The sequence below is a fragment of the Gopherus flavomarginatus genome, chromosome 5, assembly GCF_025201925.1.
Source record: "Gopherus flavomarginatus isolate rGopFla2 chromosome 5, rGopFla2.mat.asm, whole genome shotgun sequence".
In the NCBI taxonomy this organism is placed as follows: Eukaryota; Metazoa; Chordata; order Testudines; family Testudinidae; genus Gopherus; species Gopherus flavomarginatus.
The window spans coordinates 63,486,573-63,512,418 of NC_066621.1; the positions used below are offsets into that span (position 1 = coordinate 63,486,573).

Consider the following 25,846-nt stretch of genomic DNA (forward strand, 5'->3'; position numbering starts at 1 on the left):
GTGAAATGGTATGGCGTTAGACCACTAATTAGTCCTCCGTAGAAGACAATAGTTCACTGTCTTGTACTTCAGGAATAATCTGTTATTTTACTCTCTGACATTCATTTCTGAAGTGTGAAAATTAGACTAAGACCAGTTTGAAGTGTGGTTATATTACATGAAGGGACTCTAAAATTGGCATGGGAGGGTGGCATGTTTGTGTGTGTCTGATTCCGGCCCAAATTTGGTCAGTTGAATGTGTTTTAGAATGGCCAGACCTGTAAACTCAGCTTGGGATCTGAAAGTAAAGCTTGCTGACTCGGGATGGGGATGATGGGATGCAGAAAGGATTAAAAAAGGCTTTGCAGACACCCCCAGTTCAGGGGCCATTTTTCCATTGGTCAAGCCCAAAACATGAAGGCTGTTCTAATTTACACTACTGTCAACAGTCTTAAATAAGGGGCTGTTTTATATGGCTGGTACCCAGCTGCCATAAAGGAGGCCCCTATCATGTTCCCTGTACCCAGCTAAATTCCCCTTCACTAGCAGCTGGGATAGTGGTTGTCACAGGACCTCTCTAGCACATGAGGTTTCTTGCTGCATGAATCCTCCAGTGGAAAAAAAAAAAAGAAGGTCTCGCACATCCAATAATTATTCTGCAGCTTTAGTTTAGTTCATAATCCTGATGATGCACAAGCCAGGAAAAAATCCAGATCCTTCTCCCATAGCTTTGTTGATGCTGAAGGCACAAGAGGAGTAAAAACTAGTGAAATGTTTTTATCACTTCAGTGATACACAACATGTTATATAGGAAAAATAACATTTTTACATAGTTGCTTTTGTGACCCTCCCAGCCCCCCCACCTCCCACATTTTTTAAATTAAAAAAACCAAATCCAAGGCTGAGCAAACACTTTAAAAGTTTCCACTACTTTTAATAGCTGTAAAACAGTCTATTGAAGCATTTTGTACTATTAGTCATCTTACTAACAGAAACAAAGTACTTTGGATTGTATACACTCCACCACTCTTGTTTTCCTTTCAAGTGGAGAGAGCCCTGGTTTAGTTCCAGTGTTCTTTCACCAGCTGTTTCTGTTTTCCTCTACTGCCTTCTGTTCACAACCTTCCCACTGAAACTCTGCCATGGTAATTGAGTTTCCCACTTAAAAAAAAAAAAAAAAAGTTTGGCACTTCTGATTGTAAGAGGATCCTTTTTACAAATTACCACATCGGAACTACCAGACTCTATTTTCTCTAATTGTACAGCCAGCAAGTCTACAACTCCCTAGCATTTCCGCTAATGTGCAAAACATTCAATGCTAGTATACCAGGTTGGGGAAACCCTGAACTAAGTAAAAAGAGTGTGGTTTTGAAACATCTCTTTTGCTGCAGGCTCACTACACCATAGGGATAAAAAAAAAAAATTACCAGTATACCTATGTCATGATAGTTTATTGAAAACAAAAATTAGGAAGGAAAATATAAGGAATAAGTTTGTCCTATTAACATCTCAAAGCGTATAGAAACTGTGCAAGTCTGCTCTTTTTTGGGTCTCCCGTACAGCAATTTTATTGTTTGGACATTGTGGGCCAGGCATTTCTTCAGTTTATATAAATATGCAAATTTACACCAGCTGAGGATCTGGCTCTGTGTACTGCTTACAAATATTTCCTACAGAGTTGTGTGCAAGAAAATGGTGTAGGGGAGAGCTGAAGTTTATAATCTGAGCAAATTTGAATATGCCAAATTCAAGTAATTGTTTCAGCTATCTACGTAGTTGAGGGTAATAGTGGCAGCAGTGTTTAATTAATGGATGGACTAGCACTACCGACCTCATACCAACAGAAAAAGAGTGATCACAGAGGATAAACCTGATGTTAAAGGCCTTGCACTTGGAGATTCACTTGACCATTAGTCTGTTGCCGGCAGTGAACATTCTAGTATCCACCAACATGATTCATTGTTCTCTAGATGAATAGTACATTAATTGCATCATTTTGCATTGCCTCTTTCTAATTTTAATGACATTGGTTTGAAAGGATAAGAGGGTCATCACCTTCCAGCTGTGGTTCCAGTCCATTGAACATTACCAGCACACCACCCCCTGATACGTCTTCTCCAGGAGGCAAAAAGGTGAGAATAAAAGTTTTTAAAATTAGAATCAGTAGTAGTAGTAACTGAATTCTTTGTCACATCTTTCATAAGTCTGACCATCTGATCCCTTGGCTGCCAGAGTCTGGGGTAGCAGAACCTAGCATACTTAAGTTTTTGAGTATTTATACATAATGAAACAGCTTCAACAGGATAAATTGAGAGAGACCCGTCCCAGAATGCCCCATATTGATTTGGGCATTTACCTGCTCTATGAGAGACTCAAGTTCAAATTTCTGTTCCAAGTTAGGCAAAGTGGAGACCTGAATCTAGGTCTCCTACATCCCAGGTGAGTGCTCTAACCACAGGGCTATAGGGTATTGCGGGTGTGGGGCACAATCTCCTTTTGTGGCTTTGGGAATAGCATTTCCAAATTTCCTTTTTTTACGCAACAGAAAGTGTTTAAAAATGCCCCAGATTAAAATGAAATGTTTTGTTTAACCCAAAGCCTGCTTTTGTTTGTTTCATGAGAAAACCAAAGCATTTTAGTTTAGGATTGATCAGAAATGAAGAAGGTTGGTTGGCTGGTTTGTTCAATGACCCCTACATTGCTATGATACATATCAGCTTGAGCCCTAAAATTGGAAGTCCTATAGGGCTGTCAATTAATTGCAGTTAACGCATGCAGTTAACTCAAAACAAATTAACACTTTTTTTTTTTTAACAAGAGTTAATCGCACACCTCTGAAGATAGGACTCGGCAGCAGCTGAGCAGGGAGGGAGGGAGGGAGGGAGGCACCAGCTGCGGCAGCAAGCAGGAGGTGGCCAAGAACAAGAGACTGCAGGTGATTTGGTAGACTTAGTCAAACACCTTCCAGTGGGGAGAGAGGAGCCTGGCCCCCTGCCGGCTGCCCCATCCCCTCCCTGTTGGACAGGGCCTGCCTTAGGGATGGGCAGGAGGAGCCAGCGGCCAGGGCACCATGCTCAGGGGGGCGCCACTGCATGCCTCCAAGGCACAAGTGCCTCTCCTCCAGCTGCCCTGCACCACTGCTGCTCCTGCCTCCCCACCCCCACCATGGAGCTGCCCCAGCCAAGCTGCTCTGGACTGGGAGACTGCCTCTTGTCTGTTGCGCAGGTCTTCCCCAGCCCATGTACCCGATGGCTGCTGAGCTGGGGTCAGGGAAGAGGGGAGAGCCTATCTGCTACTGACAGCAGCTGCTGCTGGCTGAAAAAGTGGTCAGGTTCCTGATTGCTCTGCTTAAAGAGGCAGCACTCTCCCAACACACATACGCAAATATTTGTAATTAAAAAAAAATAAAGTGAGCCCTGTACATTTTGTATTCTGGGCTGTAATTGAAATCAATATATTTGAAAATGTAGACAACATCCAAAACTATTTAAATAAATGGTATTCTGTTATTGTTTAACAGTGTGATTAAAACTGTGATTAATCAGGACTATTTTTTTAAATTTCAGGATCAATCGCGATTAATTTTTTATGTCATTTGACAGCCCTAGTCTAGAACAGTGTGACCTATATTGGGACTGGAGTAGAGCGGGGACAGATTTGGAGAGATAAAACAGGCCCTCCAAGAAAGTTCAGTACATACAGATAAAGGCTGCTGAGCAGCACCTCTTATAGAAAGCACATTGCATCTGCCCTCCAAGAGCTGCATGAGCATTCATTTCTTCCTCTAGTTCAGGGGTCTCAAATACGTGGGCCGCATGCAGCCCGCAGAGTTATTTGCCGCATCCCCGTTCCTCTGCCTACCTCCAAGTGCTGCTGTTTGGCAGCGCTTAGCGCTTTCCAGGGGGGAGGGGGTGGAGACGAACGGGGCAGGGGTGGGGATTTGGGGAAGGGGTTGGAATAGGGGCAGGCAAGGGGCAGAGTTGGGGTAGGAACTTTGGGGAAAGAGTTGGAATGGGGGCAGGGGCGGGACCTCATGGGAGGAGTGGAGTGGGGGCAGGGGCAGTGGGAGGTGGGATTTGTACCTTTATATGAAAAGGTATCAGTGATGCGGCCCTCAGGCCAATGCACTAGTCCTCACGTGGCCCTTGTGGTGATGTGAGTTTGAGACCCTTGTTCTAGCTCCTCTTTTCATGCATACGGACGGAGAAGTCCTTCTAGAGTGGCTGTTTCAGAGCTGCAGCAAGAGAGGATTAGACTAAATTTGGGGTAATCTGTCACATGGGGACCTAAAGTTACATGTTTACCAATAATGGAGAAGCTGTAGTACCTGCTTTGTACTGTGTCTCAAACTTTTATTTCCGATTTTAAATGGAATGTTTTAATGTATTTCTCCCTTCATTGGTTCTTTATTTGAACTATAAATGCATTTACAATACCTTAAGCTTCAGACTGGTGTTTGCTTAATCTCATTTATGGGCTAGATTTTTCAATGGGCTCTGTGCACCTCTGCCTTTGAAAATCTCTGGAGAGATGCTCTAGAACCCTTTGTATGCAAGAATTCTATGGCTATGCAATCCCCCTTCTCCTTGTGACAGAACTGTGCTCCAGCATCTAAACTTTTCATTTTATAAAATTATTTCATAAGAACATAAGAATGGCCGCACTGGGTCAGACCAATGGTTCATCTAGGCCAGTATCCTGTCTTCTGACAGTGGCCCATGCCACATGCTTCAGAGGGAATAAATGAAACGGCAATTTATCGAGTGATCTATCCTGTTTTCTAGTTCCAGTTTCTGGTGGTCAGAGGTTTAGGGACACCCACAGCATAGGGCTGGGTCCCTGACCATCTTGGCTAATAGCCGTTGATGGACCTATCCTCCATGAACTTATCTAATTATATTTTGAGACCAGTAGTTTTGGCCTTCTCAACATCCCCTAACAAGAAGTTACACAGGTTAACTGTGCGCTGTGTGAAGAAGTACTTCCTAATATTTGTGTTAAACCTGCTGCCTATTAATTTCATTGGGTGATCTCTGGTTCTTGTGTTATGCAAAGGGGTAAATAACATTGTGCAGGGGTGTGAAATGTAGTTAAGCTGACATAACCCCCAATGTAGGCAGCATTAGGTTAATGGAAGAATTCTTCCGTCAACCTAGCTACTGCCTCTGGGGGAGGTGGATTACCTATACTGACAGGAGAACCCCTCCTGTCTACGCTGAAAAAGTACAACTGCAGTGCTTCAAGTGTAGACAAGCCTTAAATTCTGCAGAAAGTCTAAAACTATCCCACAAAGGTGTGAACTTCCAGTTAATCTGAACAGGGCGTTAACTCAAATCTAAGGGTATGTCTACACTACGAGATTATTCCGATTTTACAGAAACCGGTATTTGGAAACAAATTGTGTAAAGTCGAGTGCACTTGGCCACACTAAGCACATTAATTCGGCAGTGTGCGTCCATGTACCAAGGCTAGCGTCGATTTCCGGAGCGTTGCACTGTGAGATAGCTACCCATAGTTCCTGCAGTCTCCCCTGCCCATTGGAATTTTGGGTTGAGATCACAAATATGATGGGACAAAAACAGTGTCACGGGTGATTCTGGGTAAATGTCATTAGTCAATCCTCCCTCCGTGAAAGCGACGGCAGGCAATCATTTTGCGCCCTTTTCCCTGGATTGCCCTGGCAGACACCATAGCACGGCAACCATGGAGCTCATTTAGCCTTTTTTCACTGTCACCGTATGTCTACTGGATGTTGCTAACAGAGGTGGTACTGCAGTGCTACACAGCAGCATTCACTTGCCTTCGCAAGTTAGCAGAGACTGTTACTAGTCCTATTGTACCGTCTGCTGCTTTGCAAATTGGCGATGACGGTTACCAGTCCTATTGTACCGTCTGCTGCTGTCATGGGTGCTCCTGGCTGGCCTCGCTGAGGTCGGCCGGGGGTGCAAGGACCAAAATGGGAATGACTCCCCAGGTCATTGCCTTCTTTACATTTTGTCTAAAGGTAGAGTCAGTCCTGGCTAGAATATCAGGCAAGCCTACTAAAGAACCAGAGAGGACAGCCGTTCGGGTCAGAGCCCCAGACATCCCACAGAAATGGGCTGCATTCCATTATGAGCTGCATGCCATTCTACGGGGTGCCCCTGTAACAACCTCACCTGTTGCTTCCCTCCTCCCACACCCCTCCTGGGCTACCGTGACAGTTATCTCCCCATTTGTGTGAAGTAATATAGAATGCGTGTATAAGAAACACTGACTTTATTGAGATAAAATGGGTGGGGAGGAGGCAGCCTCCAGCTGCTATGATATTCCAGGTAGGACTGAATCTCCAGCAGACAAAGCTTAAAGAAGGGAATGACCAGGAGTCATTCCCATTTTTGCCCAGGCACCTCCGGCCAACCTCACTGAGGCCAGCCAGGAGCACTCATGGGATGATGAGGATGGTTTTCAAGCCTATTGCACTGTCTGCCATCAGGAAAGGAAGGGGAGGAGATGCTGCTGTTCAGCACTGCAGCACCCAGTAGACATACGGTGACATTGAAAAAAGGCAAGAAATGATTTTTTTCCCTTTTCTTTCACAGGAGGGGGAAGAGGGGGAGATTGATGACATATACCCTGAACCACCTGCAACAATGTTTTTGACCCTTCAGGCACTGGGAGCTCAGCCAAGAATGCAAATAGTTTTTGAAGACTGTGGGATAGCTGGAGTCCTCAGTCCCCCCCCCGCCCTCCCTCCATGAGCGTCCATTTGATTCTTTGGCTTTCCGTTACGCTTGTCACACAGCACTGTGTTGAGTCCCTGTTGTACCCTCTGTCTATCATAGCCTTGGAGATTTTTCAAATGTTTTGGCATTTCGTCTATTGAAATGGTGTTCTGATAGAACAGATTCATCTCCCCATACAGAGATCAGATTCAGTATCTCCCGGACGGTCATGCCGGAGCTCTTTTTTGATTCTGGGATTACATGGTCACCCGTGCTGGGCAAACCGGAAATTAAATTCAAAAGTTCGCAGGGCTTTTCCTGCCTACCTGGCCAGTGCAGATTGCTGTCCAGAGCGGTCACAATGGTGCACTATGGGATAGCACCCGGAGGCCAATACCGTCGAATTGCGGCCACGCTAACCCTAATCTGAAATGGCAATACCAATTTCAGCGCTACTGCCCTTGTCGGGGAGGAGTACAGATATCGATATTAAGAGCCCTTTATATCGATATAAAGGGCTTCATTGTGTGGATGGGTGTAGGTTAATGCGGTTTAACGCTGCTAAATTTGATATAAACTTGTAGTGTAGACCAGGCCTAAGAGTGTCAACACCATTTATCATTTTAGATGATACGTCCAACACAGGTGCTTATTGCACCATCTCAAAATGCTTAACATACCTGCTCGGGTGACAAAACCCCAACAGGTCCAGATCCAATTTTCCCACAGACTGTTCTGGTGCAATTATACATTGTCAGTACAAAAACGTGACATACTGAAAACTACAAATAGTGTGAAGTTAATTTAATATCAACAATGAAACTACTGTGCTGATATTTTCATAATTAATGAAAAACCTCCATATTGGAATGAAACTGCTGCAGAATTTAAGCTCATTTTGCTGCTGATTACCTGGGGCCTTCTCTGTAGCAAGGAGCTGTGGAAAATACTGTTGGTGAAACCACTTGACATTTAATCAGAGATTATAGAGCTGCAAGCCACTATTAGCTTCCATCTCTCAGAGCAGCTAGTGGGGAAAAAGTAAGGAAGTAGGCCATTATCCAGAACGGCTGTAGCTGCAGGAAGGAAAACAATTATTAATTATTTGTATTTCTGTAGCACATAGGAGCCCCCGTCATTGATCAGGGCACCATTGTGTTAGGTGCCACACAAATACAGAACAAAAAGATGGTCCCTGCCCCAAGAAGTTTACAATCTAAGACCGATACGTGTGTGCGGTGTTCCCTTATTCTGTTAATCCTTCAAATGATGTCTTTTAATCCTTTTGGGAAGAGGAGAGGAACTCAAGATATTCTGTGCCCAGGGCCCCAAGAATTTTTAATTCAGTCCTGCCTGGTAATGCAGTGTATTCCATCAAGAGCTATATGCTACGTCCCAAGACTGATTCTGCCTCTTTACCACTGGATTTACATATTTATCAAATTACTCTATAATTTGATATCCAGATTCTTCCATGTGCATTGGTGTGTTAGTGTGCTAGAATAAATCTGGATTCTGAGATCTACACAAGAATATTGATGTTTTCCCATTATGCCTTTGTCATAAGCATTAGGTACTTAACAAAAAAGCCTATATCAACAAGAGTCGATGTGAAAATGGTAATTAAAAACCAGTATGGTAAAAAACCTTATGCTAACTATCTCCAGAAATCAAAGCACTTCCATAGGAAGCATGCTGAATACTAAATATTCTAGTACCCTTCTACATATTTTTTTAACAAAGTCCCTTTATTGAATGAACTAAACAATGTATGCTGCATGCAAGACTGCAAATGTTGTATCTGTTCAAGGGAATGACCCAGAAGATAGCAAGACATTGCCCTTATTACATATTTTTGCTGGAGGTAAGCAAAAGACACACGCTAAGCAATAGTGGATATCACCTTCACATTGGGTTTGGCTCAGCTCATTAAATAGTTTTCTTATCTATTCATTTGCTTTCTCATATAGAAACTTATGTACAGTGACTCTGTCTGAAGCTTACAGCAGAACAAGCTACTAACGAGACCTCCAGATTATTATACAACTGGTCACCTTAAACATTGTCTCAATGTGATAAAACGTACACCCTGACCAACAAATATTCAAATATGGATGCTGACAGTGGGGCTACTAAAGAAGTGGTCTGACTTTCAGAGATGCCGAACACCTGCATTTCCTATTTACTTCATTGAGAGCTGCAGGTGGTAGGTAAACTTTTAAAATGAGGTCAGCTATTTAAATTTGGACATTCAGTTTTGAAATTAAGGATAATGTTTTCTGCCCTTTCTGAAAATGGACACAAGGTCTTTCTTGCTGAAGAATTGTCAACTTTCAAAGAAAATTGTCTTGCGCAACCTACTGGGGAACGCTTAGTGGGCCACTTCTCACATCCCCAAATGCATTTTTATCAAAGGAGATATTATTTCAAATAAGTTTCCTAAAATATAGTAGCTTCCTCTTAATAGCAATGCTGTTAACAACTACTGCTTATTAGTAGCATTTTGCCACTTGCTGGAGCTTTCCATGGGGAGCAGGGGTGCTGGGGAGCTGCACAGTACCTCTCCCAGCTGTGCTCTACCCCAGCACAAGAAGGGCTGCAGTTAGAAAAGGACATGGGGGACATGCTGAACCTGACTGAGAAGTTTACATGTAGCCTTGATGCTTTTGGAAGTACTATTTAGCTATATTCTTTCATTAGGATACATGTATATCCTTTAACAGTGGTTACCTAAAGTAAAAGGAGCAAAAGCAGCTGACTGCTTTTTCTTTATGAAAAAGATTTAAATTCTATAATCATATGCCCAGGCACTAAAACAACTCAAAGTGCTTCAGTGGTGGGATAGTATCACCTCAGGCAGCATGTAGCAGTTACAAGCCATCATCACCCGGAACCTAGGTGTTCATCTAGATTTTGCATCCCTACAAATACATTTGACTATGGATGATCCATCCATTTAGGCTGTAAAGTTGAGTGGCCATGACAACCTCAGGCTTCTACTAAACAAGTCTGATTTATTTTTTGCTAAGTTTGTGGTAACTGTAGGAGTCATGAAAATGAGATTTGAGTCACATAACCTAATGGACATAAGCCTTGCTATGCCTGTCCTGTACTCTTGAACATTGAAAGACAATCATGCTGATCTGTATGGTGGTTTTATAAGAAGGTTGGGTAGAGACTAGAGATTAAGTATGACCTTGGTCAGGAGGTGAATTTTCGTCTCCTTAGCTAAATAGCTAGTGTAGTAACCCAGACATGTCAGTGTGAAAATGTCCTTGCCAAGAATCAATACAGATGTAGTGCCCTACATTTAATTTTAATAATTAGAAGTTTATTTTCTTCTCCCTGTACCCACAATGGCAGCAGTGTACTAACTACAGCAGTTCACACATCTAAGACAGTGTACAAAAGGAAATTATAACTGTAAAACAACAATTGTGCTGTTAAATCAGTAGGCACAGAACTTTGCAAGCCAGGCATTCAAAGTAGTGCAAAATAGTAAACTATAGTACACCTGATTTCATATTACTTTTCAAAAGGTTGGCAATGCAGTCTCTTTAATATAAATCACAGTGACTCAGAACACAAAAATTGATACTTCAAATTCTGAATGTGTAGCAAGTGTTTGGAGTTTCATGGGTCTAGATGACAGAACAGAAGTTATTTGCTCCATTTTCAATAAATGCTTATGAAAGAGAATAAAGTCACTTAAGACAAATCAGTGTGTGACAGCAGCCATATACTTCACTCTCTTTGTTTAAATAAGTTAGTATTATAAATATCCCTGCAGTGGCATCAGAAGCATAGAAATCCCATCAGACTAAGGCTATTGTGACAAAGTTCCTCCTCTACCTTGGTGGGTCCTGTGCTTATTGGCAGATTTTACTCACCTCAGTGATCTTCCCCACGGTCTGGGTCAACTTCTCCTGTGTCTGATCAGGAGTTGGGAGGTTTGCGGGGAACCCAGGCCCACCCTCTACTCCAGGTTCCAGCCCAGGGCCCTGTGGATTGCAGCTGTGTATAGTGCCTCCTGTACCAGCTGCATGACAGCTACACCTCCCTGGGCTACTTCCCCAAGGCCTCCTCCAAACACCTTTATCCTCACCACAGGACCTTCTTCCTGGTGTCTGATAATACTTGTACTCCTTAATCCTCCAGCAGCTCTTGCTCTCCCCTCCTCACACGCACTTCCTCCCCTTTGGCCTGACTGGAGTGAGCCCTTTTATAGCATCAGAGGGTCCTTAATTAGAGTCAGGTGCTTAACAGCCTCACCTGACTCTTAGCAGGTTAACTGTAGTCAGGTGTTCTCATTAATTAGCCTGTCTGCCTTAATTGGTTCTAGCAGGTTCCTGATTACTCTAGTGCAGCCCCTGCTCTGGTCACTCAGGGAACAGAAAACTACTCATCCAGTGACCAGTATATTTGCCCTCGACCAGACTCCTGTACCCCACTGGTCTGGGTTTGTCACACTATGGATACACTACACAGCTTGCCACTGTAGTGCTATTAGTGCAGATGATCTAAGCCAACAGGAGCCTTTGCAAACAGTATCTCATGGGGCAAGAGAAACAGCATCTGGTTACAATCACTGTTAAGTTTTGTTATGTAATATAGGTAGAGATTGTAGTAACATTTTGCTTTAGTTTGAAGAGGGGCGAATTCTCCTCCCAAGGAACTCGTGGGTTTTTTATGCTTTTTGTATTTTCTCCTAGGGAATTTGAATTCTATGATATGCTCTACCTGTGAATGTGCCTCAAGTTTATGGCGGTATAAATTATGTTGCTCAGTGGTGCGAATAAGCCACCCCTCCAAGCAATGTAAGTTATCCTGACCTAAGTGCCAGTGTGGACAATGCTGTGTCAGTGGGAGAATCTCCGCTGTTTGCAAAGGCTCCTGTTGCAGCAAAAAAACCAACCCTCCATCTCTATTCAGGGCATCTGGTAGGGTCTTTGTAATGCAGATACTCCCCCATGGAATGTTACTAGTCAGAACAAGCTGAACAACCCCCTGGCACTCTGTATCAAGAGGTTTACACTAGAGATTGCATGCTTTTCAGGGCTGGGCCTGTAAACTGTATGTTCACACAGCACCTAGGCACTACTCAGATTACAAATAAATAAATACTTACCTTCTAGGCATCAGGAGTTAGACAAAATCATTACAACCTCTAAAAGTATTGGCCTTGCAGTGTTGTGTGGGGGGGAGTTCAAATGCATTTTATAAGTGGCTCTATTTGAAATTTACAAATGGTGGAACTTAGAAATTCCATAGCAAGAACCCAGTGCTGCAAAAAAAAAAAAAAAAAAAATTAAAAAATTAAGCAATGTTGTTATAAAAAGCAGGTGTTTCTGAAGACAGCAGTGCCATCTAAAGATCATTGGTTATAGTACCTTTTATAGCAGTTCCTTTACTTTCCAGTGTTTGACATTGCTTTGACACGTCTCACCTTCACTGGGCAAATAAACTTTGCCCATTCCTCACTGAGGCTTAAAATTATTGATACAATAGTACGCATGAAAGATTAAGATAATTTTATGTTGTAGGTGGTGTTTAACTTCTAACAAAGTTGGTTTGCAGGTAGATTGGGGAAGAGATGCGAGATAATCTTCACATTAATGTTAAAGTATCCTGCTGTGAAGTCTCACTGGAACGCAGTTTAAGTTCATATGTTTGGATCCTAAGGCTTGCTGTAGGCCCTCCCTTTTTCAGATGTGCTACATAGGTTAAGGCTGAGAGCAGCATGAGTACCACAGGACTGTAGAAATTTACATTTTTCATTTGTTTCTAGATTTTGAATGGTGGAACTCCAGACATTCCCTCTGCTGGTTTACTATCTGGGCAGATCCAGGATAATTCTGGCTATCCATACTCCGACAACTCCTCCATTCTTGGTAAGCACAGTCATACAATTAAGTCTATAGTTCAGAGAGGTATAACAAATGTAACTCTAACCATCTCAGAGCATAATCTTTATACAAAACTTTATCTAGAATAAAATTAGGCTTAAGAACATTTTAGGACATAAAGACAAAGTAATAGTCTTCAAAAAGAAATTAGTAATAAATGCCTTTAAAGCTCTGTGCTGATAAATACGTTACAGCTTAATTGGTTATAGCAGCAAACCCTGTTTACATGGTGTCTGACATACCTCAGCTCTATGCACACCCTCGCATGATCTCTTGCTCATTCACAAAACAATTAAAATACATAAAATGGTAGTTTATACAATGAATCTTTCCCATAAGAAGGAAAATTCCTAGCAAAATGATAAGAAAATAGTGTTATAAACATCTGCCCTCTATGGTTTTCAACACTTAAACATTTTCCTTGGACTATTTGAGCCCCTCACTTCCTATATCTCAAAAGTTCAGCTTCTTTTGAAAATGGCCATTGGCTGTTGAACTCATTCTACTGAAAAAGTGAAATTGGATTTTTTTTTAAAATAGAGTGAGTTGGAAGTGGCCAAGGCCCCCCACCAGGCTGGGACATTGTTTACTTGAAACTGCTCACCCTGACATTCTCCCCCTTTCAGACACCTCCCACAGCCCTTGTCCTCCACTAACTCCCCATTCAGCCCCATGGTTAGAACAAACCCCATAGGGATTTTTTCTGTCATCGGGGTGAGATCCCAACTCTGTACTGACTGCTGAAGAGTGCATTTGCCATCAAACATCCCCCCATCAGAATGTAGTTTAGCATGCTCACTTCCAACACAGTTAATGATTGACATTTTTCTGAGCAATCACTTTATACAATATATAAAATCATTTTAAATGTTTGCTGCAGTTTTCTTTTAATACTTTCACAGGGGAGAACTCTCACATAGGCATAGATATGATAGACAACGACCAAGGATCAAGCAGCCCAAGCAACGATGAAGCTGCAATGGCAGTTATAATGAGTCTTTTGGAAGCAGATGCAGGCCTTGGAGGCCCTGTGGATTTTAGCGACTTACCATGGCCCTTGTAAATGCTACATATTAATTCAGCATCTGAATATCAAAGTGCATTACTGGTGGAGTTCTACAGTCTGTGAAGCTTGGATTATGAGACTAGCTTTTATGTATGAATTTCATAAAAGCCATATCAGAACACACAACTCATCCTACCATGTGTCATTTCAGACAAAGTGGAGATAAAACGTGCTACAGTGTTCTTGCATTATGGATTTGGTTAGCTGTGTATAGCTTGCATTAATTGTATATTTTGGGATTCTGTTCTTTTTGAATTTTTTCTAATCACTGTGCAACTCAGCACTGTTATCATTGGTAGCTTTTATATGCAAACGGTCATTTCAGATGTATGATGTGTTTTTACACTACAAAAAGGTCCCCCATGTGGATATTTCTTATACTAATTGTATCATAAAGCTGTTTATTCTTTCTTGTCAGAATCCTTTACTATAAATATTGTTAAAGTGTAATGTATTAGACAGTTAAATATTTTTAAAATAAATACGTTTCCCTTGTTCTAAAATTCAGCATTTACTTTTTTATAATAAAAAATTTCTGATAAGACCCCGCTTAAGAAGTATAGTAGAAGTCACAGATTGTGCCTTGTTACTTTCAAAATGGAAAAAAAAGAGAAACATTCAGTCCCAAGGCTTCATCCTCAGCTCAGTGCTTTCAGCTAATTTCATATACACACTTTACAACACATTTCTAAGATGTTAGCTTTTTTTATAGATTTGGTTCTTCTATAATTCCAGAAACTTAAAAATTAGTGCATCCATCTGAAAAATGGAGAGAATTGTAGTTTAACTGTATAGCCTTACTTTCACAACCGATGACTTCCAAATGGAGGAATGGCATCAAGTTTTTATTTTGGGGAGAGAAACAGATTGTTTGACATTTTTGCCTCGTAAGTATGTCCTGTAGTCGAAACTGCTTCTCTAGTAGCCTCCCCAGCAATACAACCTCTTATCTAGCTGGTGTCAAGATGCGAACAAGTTTTAATATTTTGATTCAGAAGGCAGATTCCCCAGTGCTGGGATTCCTAACTGGTATTTGATGGCTGATAAGGAAGGGAAAAATTGAAGACTGACACCATTCCTTCCATCATTAACACATTATATTCCTCCTCTAAGACTAGAGGTGGAGAAGGAGTAAGTACACAGTCAATCACTGGAATTTATACCTAGTATACATAATCTTTGGTAAGGGATAACTCGTGTCAAACTGATTAAAATAATGGAAATTTTATTTGAATGAAAAACTTGAATTTACAATCATTTAATAAATGAAGAGTGAACCATCTGCATTCTTCTATTCCATGACACTTATTACAAACTTTTACTAAATAAATATTTCCATCAACAAATTCAGGTAAGGCAAAATTTAAGAGAAATTCCCCTATCAATTGTTCACAATCCTTGAACATAGCTCACATTACAAACAAGTGAAAAAAATTCACTGGAGAAATTTGAGTTGGGCAGGATGTTAAATGGGTAATTAAATAATGTCCTCAATCCAAAAACCCCAGTGGTAATCATTTTGTGCTCAATCATATACAATACGTTTAAGAGTCCATCTATTCAGAGCAAACTATTTACATTTAAATGAGTAGAAAGACTTTGATAGAAGCACTTTGTTAAAGTTAGCATTGTGCAACACATTTATAAAACATGGCTTTGAGAATCCATTTATCAAGCAGCCATTCATAAAGTGCTACTATCAATTCTGATTCTGCATTTTGCCTTCCATGTAACAATACTGAATGTACAGTAGCCAGCAGATCCCATTGTTTTTGATGGGCCTAGCGTGAGAAGGACAGTCCAGCATACAAATAACCAATATCGCAAACCTACTCAAACAAATACACGTACATAACTGGAACCTCAGGATGTTTTAGTTGTACTCTTTAAAAACCACAATTAGATACCCCTTTGGTCTCTAAGAAAGCCCATTCTGCAATATCCTAAACACTGTGTTACACAATGAAGAAAAGCTGGAACTGCAGTGCAGTATGAGAGAGAGTCACTTTTCAAAGTAGCATGCTTTTGTTTAAATAAGAATCTGAATCAGAGTGCTGGGTTTAGTCCCTCTGGGTCCACATCATTGTTGCTGGGTGGAGGATGAATAGGTAGAATATCCAGCTCATCCACTTGTGGTGTGGGGTGCATTACCACTAACTGGTCCTGGGGGATATCTGCTGCAGCTGCTGCTAGGTTTGTAATAGATTTACTTTTTACACACTGAAAGTCAACATGCCGACTCTTTCCTTCTTCTTTTTCCCAAGACATCCGAATGAATGGTCTTTGGACATAATTGTAAATCACCTCTGGCCTCCCACCTGGCCGTTTCTTCACTTTTTCTTTGTATGTGGGGTAACCTAAAAATATTAGAACAAAATGACAATTAAAGTTTCCAGTTCTTCTTAGCTCAAAGTTCTCCTTCACCAGCTCAACTTCAGAGCATGTGTACAACCAGCCAGCCAGAAGGTTGGGACACAATGAAGATAAGCAGGTCCATTTCCAGATTAGCATACAGAATGATGCTGACACTACCATGTTTTTTCTTTTTTTTATAAACATCAGGCATTCCCCAGTTTACAAACCAAACACAAAAACTTATAAACAACATTAGCTAAAATCCAAGGGGAAAAAATGCTAAGACCATTTACTACTAAAGTAAGTCTTTCTAGACCTAGTGAAGAGAGTGCCTGCAAAAGTAATGCTAGTAACTCTCCCCTCCAGACAATGCTGGTATGCTCCCTCACAGCACTGTTGGCCTGGTGAGCAAGGAATGAGGTCTGAGATGTGAACCCCCAGAGTGGTGAAACAATAATATACTGCCATGAGTTCTCCAGGCTGAGTCCCAAGCATTTTTCCTCTCATTTCAAACATTGACTAGTGACAATAGTACATTACTATAAATTCTGCAGCAAAGCAAAACTGGTTTCCATATTTATTTTGGGGGTAGGAGGAGAAAGATGCAGTCAAGTGATATTTTATTTCTCATTACTAAGTATGGAAAGTTGTCTCCAGTTTTATTTCTGTGGAGCCCAGACACTGCATTTGTGGGACTATTTATTTAAGATCACAACTAAGTTCACTTTCCTTAAATCACCACTACTGGGCTTCTAGGAGCCAAGTTCAAGACTAACTCAGTTCTTGCTCCTGCACTCATGCTCTAAAAATGTAGGGACACTAAACACTTCAACTGTCCTTTGCCTGACTAAAGTTGTGCTAATGGGGTCTAAAGGGAACAGAGTCCAGCCCTTCTAGGCTAGAAGAAGGTCGTCATGAATACAGCTGGCCAACACTGTTCAAACTACTTTTGGGGGAGAATTTTTCTTGACAATTTCCATAAAATCTGACTTACTGCTTTTTGAGTTACAAAATTCTTCTTTATGGAAAACCAGTGTTCAGTAAGCTTAAAAAGCTTTTCCTATTTTTCGACAAGCAGAGTAGACAGCAGAGGATAAGATCCTTAAAGCTCCCTAAAGTTCAGAGTGACCTAATTCCTTCCTTCCTCTCTCTTCCCCCACAGCCCAGTCATGGCAGCTTTCTTCTATAGAAGACTATGAGAGGGGTCAGTTTGTCTATGCGAGCAGGTCATGGGAAATATTTTTATATATAATTTTACATTAAAAAGCTCCATTACGAGATTATTTAGATTGCAAAGAAAAAACACTTGAAAGTTAGGAAATCCAGAATTAAGGTCACAGCATGCAGCACAACCATTCACTTACTGATAAGTCAAAGAAAGCTCTGTAGTGGGAAGGTATGTTAGAATTTGGACACAAAATAAGCCAACAGGCTGAACAAATTAGTTTCTACCATAAAACAGACTAATAGGCTAATACCACTGACTTACAATAGCTCATATAGCAAGGTAGGGACAGTGGCTGTACAGAGGGGCAGAAGCACAGAAATGCTCTTTGCCAAAGGATTAGCTTGGAAGCAATGAAAATCACTCTTACCTTCAATACCCAATCGAATTTTCTTGAGCCCTCTTTCCTTCAGAACCGATTTGGCCACATCTCTGTTTTCAATATACTTGAAGAATCTATACAATTTTGTGCTGTAAATAACTGGGGAAATTGCATTTCAGAGATTAATAAAAAGTTGTACTGGAAGAAGTTTTTAGCCTCTAGTTGTACAATGAAGATGGTCTAAGTGGTGTTTACAAATGAGGCCAGAGGGCGTTGATAAACACCACAATGTAAAGTTATCTAGAATTCAACCATATGGATGAATCATGAGCTCATATTCCATCATCCTATTTAAATCTGTAATTCCAGTTGAAACTTTTGAAAAAGTTCCTAGGATGTTATAAGTCAACTAAGATTGAAATAGGAGAAAAATAAAGGCATATTTTCAAAAACAGTTAAAGGGTATTGTCAACTGATGGTCTGGATGGTTTCTCCCACAGATTTCATTCATGTTTTTATAGACTGATGTTTTCTTGAAGGCACTCAGAATGGAGACATGGCAGAGTCAGTAGTGTAAATTAAACTACAATGAATCCCAAGAAAGGTAAAGTTCTAAGATGTGTTCCGCAGCTGGACAGATTGCCCTGCACACATGTTAAAATGCTTGCCAATCTACTTAGCAAGTGGATTAGAGTTAAGCTTTGGTTATTTCTTTTAGAGAAAAAAAGTTTCCTGAAAGGGCAGATACTCCATTGACAAGTGGAGCCTGCTAAATACAGAGGAGACTTCTCAGTAATTTAGGTTAGTAATCCACGATGCCTTCCTGTTTTCAAGCTATGTTACTTCTCGGAAAATAGGAATTGCAGAGACATACAAAAAAGACCCCTTCACAAGCTATTTAGGATTCCCAGAGAAAACACGAGTGTGTAATAAACAGGGCTTTGGAGTGGAGTGCGGAGCTGGAGCACGGAGCAGCTCCAGAGCAATGGAGCTGCAGGTTTTTGGCCTGGAGCTGGAGTGGAGCCCTGGTAATAAAACAGAACTAATTACTTTTATTTTATTTTTTTTAATTGAGACAGTTACTGCCTCCTTAAGATCGCTAGAAGTCTGACTGGTCTTCTTTCCTTTGCTCTGCTAGAACAGACATTACTTATACTTGGGCTTGGAAGTATTAGATTTTAATTGATAAATGTCAGTAAACATCACTGTCACCATGTACACAAACTGACAAAAATATTTCCATCAATAATTAAAATTTATAGACAAGCAAAGAAAGAAAAATGCTGTCTGAGAACTTAGTGATTTAAGTTTACTTGTTTTGTATATTTTGACATGACACGTTGACCATGTGTTTTAACAGTTACAAAGCTTTAATTTTTTGAATCTCAACATCTGTCATTGTCTGACCCTTCTATTCTCTGACTATAAATTCCAACTGTGAAAATTTAAATTAATAAAAATAAAAAATTGTTAAAAACAAACTATTTTCCGTTGAAATTAAAAAATAAAAATCAAATTCTGCCAGGCCTACATACTGTCTGAAATTATTTTCAACTAAACTTTTTTCATTCCCTCAAACATTGAGAGCGGTGGGAGCGAGAGAGAAGAAACACAAAGTTTCTCAAGATTAAAATTCACCTTGACTGAGTTTTTGGTAAAGTTTTAACAAAAGTTACCTGAGAGGTTTGCATAGTGTCAGATTAAAAAATAAAGCCTTTGAGGGCCTTTTATTTTGTTGGAGCACAAAAAAGTCAACTTTTTAAATAAATTGAATCCATGTACTCAGACTGGAAAGGAACTTCAAACTGCATAGAGATACTGTGCATGAGAAGAAGGGAATTCGTTATCAATTGCTTCTAAGTTATGGACCAAAATGTTAAAAATGTTTTCATAACAAAGTAAGAGAACATTGGCTCGTGCACTCGATCCATTTATCTTCTGTAAACCACTTCTTCATTTTAAAGTAGAACTGGCCAAAAATGGGAATCATTCTTCAAATGCTTTCCAACTAGCTCTGTTTGAAAGTATTTTTTCCCTCAACTGCTTGTGTCCTTTATTTTATTCCTGTCTTTGAACAGAGTGCAATTTAACATGGCTGCATTTTCTTGACTTCAATTGATAGAGCATATCATCACACCAAATACAAATCATCTGCGCACTAGCAGCAGTGAGGATGTTGTAAAGCTCTGATAGTGCCTGAGTTTAATACTGATACATTGTCAACAAAGCACTTTGGTAGAGCTAAATTCAATACAAGTATAAAATCAGACTTACTTTGAGAATATTCCTCTCCCATCTGTGGAGGATACTCTTCATCCCAATCAACGACATCATCATCCGTAAGCACAACAATGTGGCACTCTCTCTCGCCGCTTTGGGCACTAGCTACCATCAATGGAAGAATCATTTCTTCAAGGTAAAATTCAAACTGCCTGCGAGCACCATCATTTGATAATTCATGCATAAGAGCACCTGAAATCAAACCCATGAAAAGCGTACTGACATTGGGAATCGTGGTAGAGAACTGCAGGCTGGAATTAAAACTGAACAGCAGCACACATCCGCCCATAATGAAAAAAACAAGGCATAAGTCAATTTCATTGACTGTTAAGTGGCCTGATAGATTTCCTTCAGTTTATTAGTATGAGCTAAAGCAGAACTGCCTTTCAATTTAAATAGCCAGAAATGATGTGTCAAGGTTTGTGTAGGAAGGATTGTCTTGCAATTTGCTATTCTCCTGTCAAACAGAGTAACCTGATAACTAGGTTATGCAACCATGTCTTTCTACATTAAGTGATAACATTTTTCTTGTATTTCTGGTACATGTATGATAGTGATTTGTAAAATTCCCCTTGTATTTGCTAAAAAAAGTTTACAGTATCCTAGCAGCCCAGGATAGGAGAGAAACAAGGTATGTAAGGTAATAGCTTTCATCTGGCTAACTTCTGTTGGTAGAAGGTGTCGGACAAGAGTTAAAATTTAGCTAACAGCTAAGAGAGAAACCACATATCAAGCAGGAATGCTTTGGAAGCCCAAGGACACTGACAACTGTAAATACTTGATAAGCTTATATGGTCAAATGTCCGCCCAGTAACTCGGCTCTTAGAACAGAACAAACCCTCCCTTCACAGCCCTCTGGATATTGTAAACACCCACCCCCACCCCACCCCACCCCTTCGTCTTAAGATATTCATAAATAATTGATGTAATCAAAACAGTTTGATGCCTATGTTTGGTCCCTGTCACTGTCATGTTAAATGGGTTCTCTGTCTCTGAAACGTTTGTCTTGTCTCTGTAAGAACAAGATAAATGCAAATGAAGTGATAAAAGAAAGGTATATAAATTGGTCACTGTAACACCACACCTTTGAAGCTGTTTATCAGTCTTCCTGGTACTGTGAATAAACCCCCTTTAGTATTGTCTGTGCTTGCCTGATTCTTGGGGAAAAGAATCTCTTCGCTTAACAAAGGTACAAGCTTTCAAGCTACACAGAGCTCTTCTTCCGGTCTCAATTCTGAGTAATTCCCTCCAGGTGGGACATTTACACTAACATGAAATTACAAGTATCAGAAATATAGACTCATGAATGGAAAAATGTGTGTGCCAGTATACTGCTTAAAAACTTGAAATACTATCTAGGATGCACTTTTTATTTATTAAAAATTTTGTGCCTACTCTATTTGGACCAAAAGACTTGTTTAAGTATTGGCTCTTCTAAGCCTGGAAAATACATCATAGATGCTAAACACTGTATTTGATACATCCATTTCTCATCAAGACAGCTTGTCACTTTTACTGTGAAAACACTGAAATTAGAGAATGACCAACTTTCTAAGTAACAAATGATAGGGAGATCTGTTCATTAACTTCACCTTATGAATTTGTTCCCAAAAGATTTCTGCTGTCAACCAACTGCTGATATTTCTCAACTTGTCTACACAAGGATATACATGAATAAATAAGGACTTTAAAGAGACACCTGTTACAAGGGTTGTGCTGATCTGGTGCACAGGAGGGAGTAGAAAAGAGAAAGTTTGATCCCCCACAACATTTTACATATTCCAGATTATGCATCTGATTTTCTCGCAATATTTTACAGTAACATCAAGACTAAGTAAACTATGTGTACATTTTAATTAACAAATGTACACTACAATTATTGTAATAAATTCCATACTTACTGAGATCTCTACATTTGATAGTACTATATTCAAAGGAAATGCAAAGATAGTCACATGCTTCTCTTAGTTCAGGAATAGATATTCCGTCAGGACAACGTATTATCCCAGTCTTATAGTAATCCTTATAAAATAGAAAAAGCACAAATATTAGACTAAACCATCTGCTGATAGAAACATTTCATTCACTATTAAAGGACTTTTTCCACATTCATAAATCTTAATGCTTTGTATTGCAATCTTCAAAAACAAAGACTGAACCACATGATTAATATGTTCAAAATATGTTTATCCTCAGACTCAGAGCTTCCAGAATAGAAGGGCCACTCTCAAGTGAAAAGTCATTTTAAAGTTTTAGTTGTATTAAGTTTATTTTAAATTTCAAATTCCTGAAACTGAACATTTAAGTATGACATTTATTTACATGGTTTACTATTTACATGTCACTCAGCTTCTATCCCTCTAGCTCAGCCAACAAAGCAGTATTGCAGCCGGACTGCATTGTGATAATGTTTAAGACAGTCTAATTTTCTTTGCAGACTGCACTTCGCATTTTTCTGAAAGTGTAACTGCCACCTACAGTATGTTCTGTTGAAATAACTTGTTTCATCTACTGCAAAAGATGCAAGAACAAGAGCTGATAAAATAAAGCCATAATGGCTTTTTGAATTTTAAGTTTACAAAAAAGCTATTTAAAAACAAGTGAAATCTTTCCTAATCCTTCATTCCTGAGGCTTAGCCAAACCCTTGGAGTACCTGGCTGGAAGCACAACTGCACTAAAAAATAAAAGGAGCATTTCCATATCAAGGTATTCTTTCAAAAGGAAATACAATCACTTATTTATAGAAGATCGTATTTAAGAAGTCACATCAAGCAGAGAAATATTGCCTCACTAGGATCTCTGTCAAACTTCTATTATGTGCCTGTGTAGTTTTTAAATACAGAAAGTGTTCAGCTTTTCCAGTTTCAGGGATTACAAAATCCACACCGCCTGTAGGCTAAATTGTACTATTGAAAATAAAAGATCACCAGAATAGCACGAAACACAGTTGAGCCAATTCCTTCAGCTACTTCGTATTCTCCCTTTTCATTGGGACGGGTGAAGTTATGTTCTCTGCCTGATCCAAACATCCTATTGAACAGAATGACAATTCAGTTAGAACTCACTTCAGATTTACAAGGAACTTAGATGAAGCACAACATGCTAAAACTGCAGATGTAATGGCAAAGAATTCACACTCCAGCTTGGAAGTTATTGACCCTACACAAGAGGAGATATGTGTGCACTGTTCAGCAGAGCTGGCCAAAATTTGGAATTTCCATTCATGGACATTTCAAAGTTTGATTTAGTTCCAAACTGGAATGAAAACAAGTAATTTCAAAACCTCCTGCAAAAGAAAATTCTGGAAGAAAATTCTATCCCAAAAAAAATTCAAACGTTTCATGTTGAAACAAAACGTTCATGTTGATGTTTATTTTGCATTACTTTTATAAAGAGGCTTGGAGGATGGGAGAGTGGTTGCTACATCATAATAAGAGGAACACGTTCTTCCTGAAGGTTGAGGGCACTGCCTCCGCAGCATTCCCAGTTTTCAAAATGGGGTATCCAGCTCATTGCCAAACTCAGGTATGTTATCCTCCCCATTATACCGGGCTCTGCTCACATCTCTTAGTTCATCCTCTTACCTCTGCTTCTGGTTCCTACCATTTCCCCCCATAAAGTGCTTCCAGTGGAGGATTTTGCTCGTGCCACTGCTCTACACAGCACATCAACAAGTACTGGCAGCAGTAAAGAGAAAGTAACTAGGATTGCACATACTGCAATTAACACTGCTGGTAGCAGCCTAATGAAACCAAGAAAGCATTCTGTGGTGAAGCAGAACCGACACAATCCTCCACTGTGGAATTCTCCTGAGCAATCATTTTAAAAATGTAAGTTTAACATGGGGAAATAGTGATCCAAGTGCTCTTAAAACTCTATTCAATGTATTAATAGGAGTTATGTGCATATTATGGAAGGACATTTCCTATGAAGTACAGTTTTACCAGCTGTGCTTCCCAGTTAAAACCGCCGATCTTCATTAATAACGGAGACCACAATCTTAAAGAGGATAGACTTTCAGCAGTTTTCAAAACTCCAGCTATTGCTTTTACACTTTTCTTAAACATCAAGCTGTATCCATTATTTTATATCAGACATAAAGCTGAAACGCTGCTTTATTTTTTTTTAAAACCCATAAACAGGCTTTAAGGCATAAAGTGTTATGCTTTTATCCATCTTATACCATTAGACATATTACTTTAAAAATGCACACAAGTTTCCAAAAAAAAAAAAAAAAAAAAAAAAAAAAAAAGGTTCTGCATGTATGTACATATCAAGGGCAAATGCCTAGTCTGAGTAACTTTTGTATTAATATAGGAGGGGGCAGCCTTTACATTCATATCCATGCCCTTGTTTAATATTTTTAATTTATGAAAGTGAGAGTCTAATAGGTTCTATTAGGCTTTAGGCAAAGAATAAGTCTTCACCACGGTAACTTTCAATTCCAAGTAGACTAGTTAAGTGGTTCTTGCTCAATGCCCTGCCAACTGGTGCTGGAGAAGGAGCAACATTACATGTTATTTTCAGACCAACATTTTTATTAATAACCTACTTTTGAACTGGCAAAAGTACAGAATAAGCTTATTCATTAGACCAATCCCTAGAGGACAGACTAACCTAATGACGTCTCAACTACACAAGAGCTTTAGTATTTTTGTCACTAGATGTCTATCCCCTAAGTCAATGACAAAGGAGACAAATTTGCCGTGTTTTATACTGACATGCATTTTGTTTCCCACCCACTTCCCACATATGTCAAAAACATTTCCTTTCATCTATTATTCCACCGCATAATAAAGAATAAAGGCGGCTAAAGAGACTGGTTTTGCCTTAATTCCAGTTATTTTGTTTCATTGTGTTTGTTCTTTTGGCACATAATCACAAAAGGACAACAACAAAGTTACTATTTAATCCTCCCATTGGTCATTTAAACACAGCATGAGATTGTTTATCGTTTTTACCACCTACACCCTGGCAAGAACCTCCATCCATTTAAAAATATGACAGCATGAGTGCTGTGCTGAAACACAGCCATGTTTCACGTGAACATGTTGCACAAGGGTAAATACAGAGAAGCACAACAATTTGGTACTCCAGCATGAGAGACCCCCTGAATGTCCCATCAAGAAGAAAAAGTGACCCTTAGACATAGGAAATGGGAAAGTGCCTGGCGCCAGGCAGGTTGACCCAAAGGCTCTTTTCTGACCCATTAAATTTATTAAAAATACACAAAATATTAAAGTCAACACTGAATATTAAAGCAATGCCTCTGATAATTTTTCATTCAACAATTTATCACTTCTTGAAGTGTTTTGATTCTCTTTGCTAATAAACACTGCCAACTATCTGCATTGCAAGGCTATGTCACTCAGTCTCATAGAAACAGGACATGTCACTTTAGAAAACAGGAATTTGTGGGTGTTGAGCACCATTCCGACTTTTCAACTGACTAGAACAAGATAATCCTGAATGGCTTTCCTTCACTCTATTATCCCAGAGGTTAGCTATGGTTCATTGCTTTGCTATCATAAAAAACGAATTAAGAAGGGCAAGTGTCCAGATAATCCCAACACTTACTGGTTCAATGCAAAACCAGTTGCTCTGTAAATTTACTACAGTGCAGGACTGCATTTCTGAAAAATGAGAAAACAGACTGGCTTGAAGCAATGTACGGCCAGAGAAGGTGAAGCAAAGCTTCCATTAACAGATGAATGCTTCATTTTCTCTCTGAGAAACAGCTTGCCATTTTTTCCATTTCACAGATTCCTAACTACCTTTTTAACTATTCATTTCACAAGGATGTTCTCTCTTGGATACAACTAATTGTGTTACTAACTCAGTCACAAAATCATGCGAAGTGAAATACAGGAAAGTAGAACTTACACAGTAACTATGTTTAAAAAAAAAAATTAAAAAAATTAAAGATAAAACATTAGCAGACAAAAACATTAGTGTTCAACATTTGTTTACAAAAAAGCAATTCAAAGAGATTCAAGCAATGTTTACAG

General features: G+C 39.7%; 2 protein-coding genes across 10 annotated transcripts in view; one reads left to right on the forward strand and one right to left on the reverse strand.

Moving 5' to 3' along the window:
* BMAL1 (basic helix-loop-helix ARNT like 1) overlaps positions 1–14,771 on the forward strand; it is a 93,670-nt gene extending 78,899 nt beyond the window's left edge. For all 6 annotated transcript variants that reach the window (XM_050955075.1, XM_050955073.1, XM_050955074.1 and 3 more), the window contains 3 exons: positions 2,018–2,111; positions 12,472–12,574; positions 13,492–14,771. In XM_050955075.1, the coding sequence (XP_050811032.1) occupies positions 2,018–2,111; positions 12,472–12,574; positions 13,492–13,652 (358 nt within the window). In that variant the 3' untranslated portion in view covers positions 13,653–14,771. The remainder of the gene's footprint in view (positions 1–2,017; positions 2,112–12,471; positions 12,575–13,491) is intronic.
* Positions 14,772–14,863: 92 nt separating this feature from the next.
* BTBD10 (BTB domain containing 10) overlaps positions 14,864–25,846 on the reverse strand; it is a 49,157-nt gene continuing 38,174 nt past the window's right edge. For all 4 annotated transcript variants that reach the window (XM_050955105.1, XM_050955106.1, XM_050955104.1 and 1 more), the window contains exons 4-8: positions 22,766–22,868; positions 21,739–21,859; positions 19,832–20,029; positions 17,606–17,716; positions 14,864–16,012 (exon numbers count right to left, since the gene is read on the reverse strand). In XM_050955105.1, the coding sequence (XP_050811062.1) occupies positions 15,702–16,012; positions 17,606–17,716; positions 19,832–20,029; positions 21,739–21,859; positions 22,766–22,868 (844 nt within the window). In that variant the 3' untranslated portion in view covers positions 14,864–15,701. The remainder of the gene's footprint in view (positions 16,013–17,605; positions 17,717–19,831; positions 20,030–21,738; positions 21,860–22,765; positions 22,869–25,846) is intronic.